The 4,007-nt window shown below is 37.0% G+C and overlaps 1 protein-coding gene across 1 annotated transcript; it reads right to left on the reverse strand.

Moving 5' to 3' along the window:
* Positions 1-827: 827 nt before the first annotated feature.
* LOC111908774 (acyl transferase 4) lies at positions 828-2,465 on the reverse strand. Its single transcript, XM_023904582.3, has 2 exons — positions 2,010-2,465; positions 828-1,786 (listed from the first exon to the last, which is right to left on the reverse strand). The coding sequence occupies exons 1-2, from the start codon at positions 2,424-2,426 to the stop codon at positions 932-934; spliced, it is 1,272 nt and encodes a 423-aa protein (XP_023760350.1). The 5' UTR covers positions 2,427-2,465; the 3' UTR covers positions 828-931.
* Between the last annotated feature and the right edge of the window lie 1,542 nt (positions 2,466-4,007).

The following is a 4,007-nucleotide window of genomic DNA, read 5'->3' on the forward strand; positions in this document are numbered from 1 at the left end:
AATTTTGTATATCAAACAAAAATCTTTGGTTCATACCAAGATCTTTTCACTTGTCATGCATCATACACCATGCACACATTGAATAAACATCATTCCATCAATCTTTGGCTCTTTTACAGAACCATCTATCATCATCATCATCATCGACCCTAGAATGTTTTCATCTCGATCGAAAGTACTTAGAATTCAAACGCAAATGTGATCAATCTCTGAGCATCTCCATTTATTATGAAGAATGGTGGATCACTAGCAAGGCTTGGACAAATGATAGCCACTCTGTGGATGAAACACAGATCACCCGGCACAGGGAGCGAAGATGGTGCTATCTGTCCCATTACCAGGGGCAGAAACAACAAGCATCCCGCCACCAGTCCTATACCACAACCATATTACATCTCCTCCGCATGTTCTTCTCAATACTCTTCTTCTTCAATGCTATCTCCATTTTCTTCATCTTTCATTCTTGAACCAAAGGCTCTAATACCACTATGTTGGAGAAAGACATTGAGACATGAAGATATTAGATGTTCTTTTTCATGAAACACAAAGATCTTTTATTAATTTCACAGAATGTCACGATTAGTTTACGTACACATATATAATGTTTGAAGCATCACAACGGTTCATAACTTGACATTCAAACTAACTTATAACTGTCATATTTAACAGAATATAATATAAGTAATTAACAGTCTAGTTTAATTCTAACACTTCCTAATGTCCTAAGCTCTTGCCCTACCCCTGTTTGTTAGTGTGCATGCATGGTTCCATTTGACGTTGTTTATTAGAGACAAATTTTGATTCACTTTGCTTGCATGAGAAAAATGTTTATTTGAAACCAGGCCCACGGTCTCTTTATTTTTATTGCATATATAATACATTTAATTATATAGGTCCAAAAGTATCACATGAAAACAATATATACCAACAATTAATTAATTACAGTTGTGATGGCATGAAGTAAAGGCTGAATATGGTGCTTCTTGACGCACCATGTCATCAGACGTATTCCTTTTTTTGGTCGAGGCAGGCTGCCCACGATCGCAGCAGGTATAATGCTGGAGCCTTGCACCGGAACAACATGGAGGGGTGGTCCTTTTCCATAATCAACTTGATTAAAACCAAGTCGTCCCCATTCCGATATAAACAAGGTTGTGTATCCTAGCGGTGGGGCAAATGGGTCTTCCTTCTTCCCTTGTTCTCCATTAATATTAGTTACCCAATCTGCAAATTCTTTAGGCAGCCTGGCCTTCGCCTCCTGGATCATTCTCACCACCTCAATGGTCGATGATTGTGCCAGGGTGTCGTTAGATGCACTGATAGTCACCGGGAAGAAACAGTTTCCGTAGAAACCTTGTGGTAAAGGAGGATCTACCAGCTGACGGCAGTTTGCAAAAAACACAAGCTTCATCATCCTATTTTCAGACCCTACACCAATCGCCTGAGTCCGGTTCTTCCAGAGAATGGCTGCTACAATTTCAAAAGACGAACAATGTCCAAGGAATTTCTGCTTCAGCCTATTGATGTGGTCGAGTGGAATGTCTATATTGGCATGCTCCAGCTCATAATCTGGGAGCACGAGATTTGATGGTGCTAGGCTAGTTGAAGGATTTGCTCGTGGTTGTGGAAGAAAGTCACGCTGCCACACGGGGGCAACCTTTAGATGCTGGGCACCTCTAGCAAACTCACCAACTGCATTAAGGAACTGCGCTGCTCCTAAACCATCGCATATTGTGTGGCAGAATGTCAGACCCATTACAAACCCATCACCTTCAAACTCTGTCACCTGTACCAAATAAATATGCATGCATGCCATATACCTTCATTTATAAGTGCCGTTTTTATGAGAAATAAGTAATACTAATCTGCATGCGCACATATCTTAATTATGAGTGTTATTTCAACTGCCATTGCCCATTAATCTCTCATTATTTATTTAATATGTACTTTCAATCTTTTGTATGCATGATTGCATCATTCCTTTTTTTGTTTTACTTAGTAATATTTACCTGCATTAGAACAAGAGGGTCGAAGCCTTGATTTTCAGGAGGATGATGAGGAAGTAGTTTGTCGAAAGGAATGGAAGTGATGTCCTCAAAGCAACCAACAGATTCAAGGCTACAAGTGGCAGATGCCTCCACAAACCAAACGCCCTCTCCGCTGCATTCAATCTGAAGGTCATGTGGGTTGTGTTGGGTAAGACGACCAGCTAGAGGATAGTAAGGGACGAGTGCCTTGGACAAGGCCTCCCGTATTGTTGATTTTGCGGCTCCAGGAGAATCCAGTGCCTGGAATACGTGAAGTGTCCGAGCATTGCATCTGAGGACTGGTAATCTATCGATTCGTGAGAGATCAAGCACGGCCGAAGGTGTTGGTGCAAAAGGTGGAACCAAGCTTCCACTGGATTTGGTGACAGAGAATTCCATGGGGTTAAGTTATTATTGCATTGGCATCCTTGTAATATATATATATATATATATATATATATATATATATATATATATATATATATATATATATATATATTATAAATCTTTGAAGAGAATGCTGTTATATATAATAACATTTCTTAGCTAGTTAGCTTGACTTGGAAGTCCGTCAATCATGAGTGCCCCACTTTAATTTGGGTTCTTCATTTCCTCCCTCCTTTCTTTATTTTTTATTTTCCGATCACCAAATCAAAGATATCGATTATTTTATGCTTTTGAGGAGGGTGGTGGGAACTTAGAAGCGAAGCAGGAAGTGCACATGTGATGCATCACAATTCAAGTGTTACTTACAAAAAGGATTATATGCCCCGGTTAAAATAGTTCAATAACCCGGTTTTCAACCGGGTCTTATGGCTGGCGAGTCTTATGGGGGAAAGGAAATAAAACCCGGTTATAAAACCGGTTCCCATTAGTTTGAAAAAGATGCGGTTCTTATAAAACAACCGGGACATATAAAGAGAGCAGACCAGAATAAACGGACCATAAAAGCATATTAGGCCACAGTTTTGCCGCTAAGAACCGGGTCATATAAACATATAAAAACCTAGTTGTAATCCCAAAAACCGGGTCATATAAAGAACAATGGTTTTTATAAAAACTTTTTTTTTGTTGAAAAAAACTATATTACATCAAAAGTTACACTGTCTTACAGTTAACCTCCTACACAAGCATCTAGAAAGTGAGACTTACATCCAAACAAATATTTAATACGATAAATATGTTCTAATGAACAAGTTCTATTAATGTGGATATGCTAAATAACCAACCATTTAGTCATTGATATAAACATGTTTGTGTGTCACAAAAAACTCATTGGTTTGGTCATTTCTTACTACATAAAACTTACATAAAAAATTAAAAAAAGAAAAAAAAAAAAAAAAGAAATAGTTATCGCATCACATAGGGATTGTCCCATAATCAAGTTTAGCAGCTATCTGTTATCCTCACTGAAAAATAAACACAACAAAGATTAAGTTTTTTGTCTAACATTTTCAAGATGGTTGAATTTAACAATCACTAAACTAAAAATAGGATGTTATAATTTATAAAGATTAACAACTAACCTTATATGCAATTTTAGACAACATCATTCATATAATTATTCAGATATTCTATATCCCACGTAGCATGAGTCATAATCAATACATTTTCCTATAAGAGAGTTTTGTCATTCCAAAGGGTACCAAACTATATGGAATATAAAATTAAAACTAATGGATAACAAAACAGATAGTTTCTTGTTACAGACATAATGAAAAAAGATACTGAATAGGTACTTACTCTGTTCGGGAATCCATATTGTCTGATCATCATAAAATCAAACACCTATTTGATTACATAGTGCCCAAACAGCTCACTCTCGAATACGCCAACGTGGTTGCACTAAAGTTGTGATAGAAAGTAAACATAAATAAGATGAATAAAACTCAAATATCTAATTGTTGGATAAGTAATAAGATAAATAACCTTAGGCAAGCATCCATACAATTGGAGTTGATGTGTTCTTTTCCTACCTAG

The sequence above is a fragment of the Lactuca sativa genome, chromosome 9 (assembly GCF_002870075.4).
Source record: "Lactuca sativa cultivar Salinas chromosome 9, Lsat_Salinas_v11, whole genome shotgun sequence".
NCBI lineage: Eukaryota > Viridiplantae > Streptophyta > Magnoliopsida > Asterales > Asteraceae > Lactuca > Lactuca sativa.

Bases quoted from the DNA above. Each gene is read 5' to 3' on its own strand.
- LOC111908774 (XM_023904582.3), bottom strand. From the start codon at position 2,426: ATGGAATTCTCTGTCACCAAATCCAGTGGAAGCTTGGTTCCACCTTTT. The intron at 1,787-2,009 runs GTAAATATTACT...TATTTGGTACAG, and splicing joins ACCCTCTTGTTCTAATGCAG to GTGACAGAGTTTGAAGGTGA.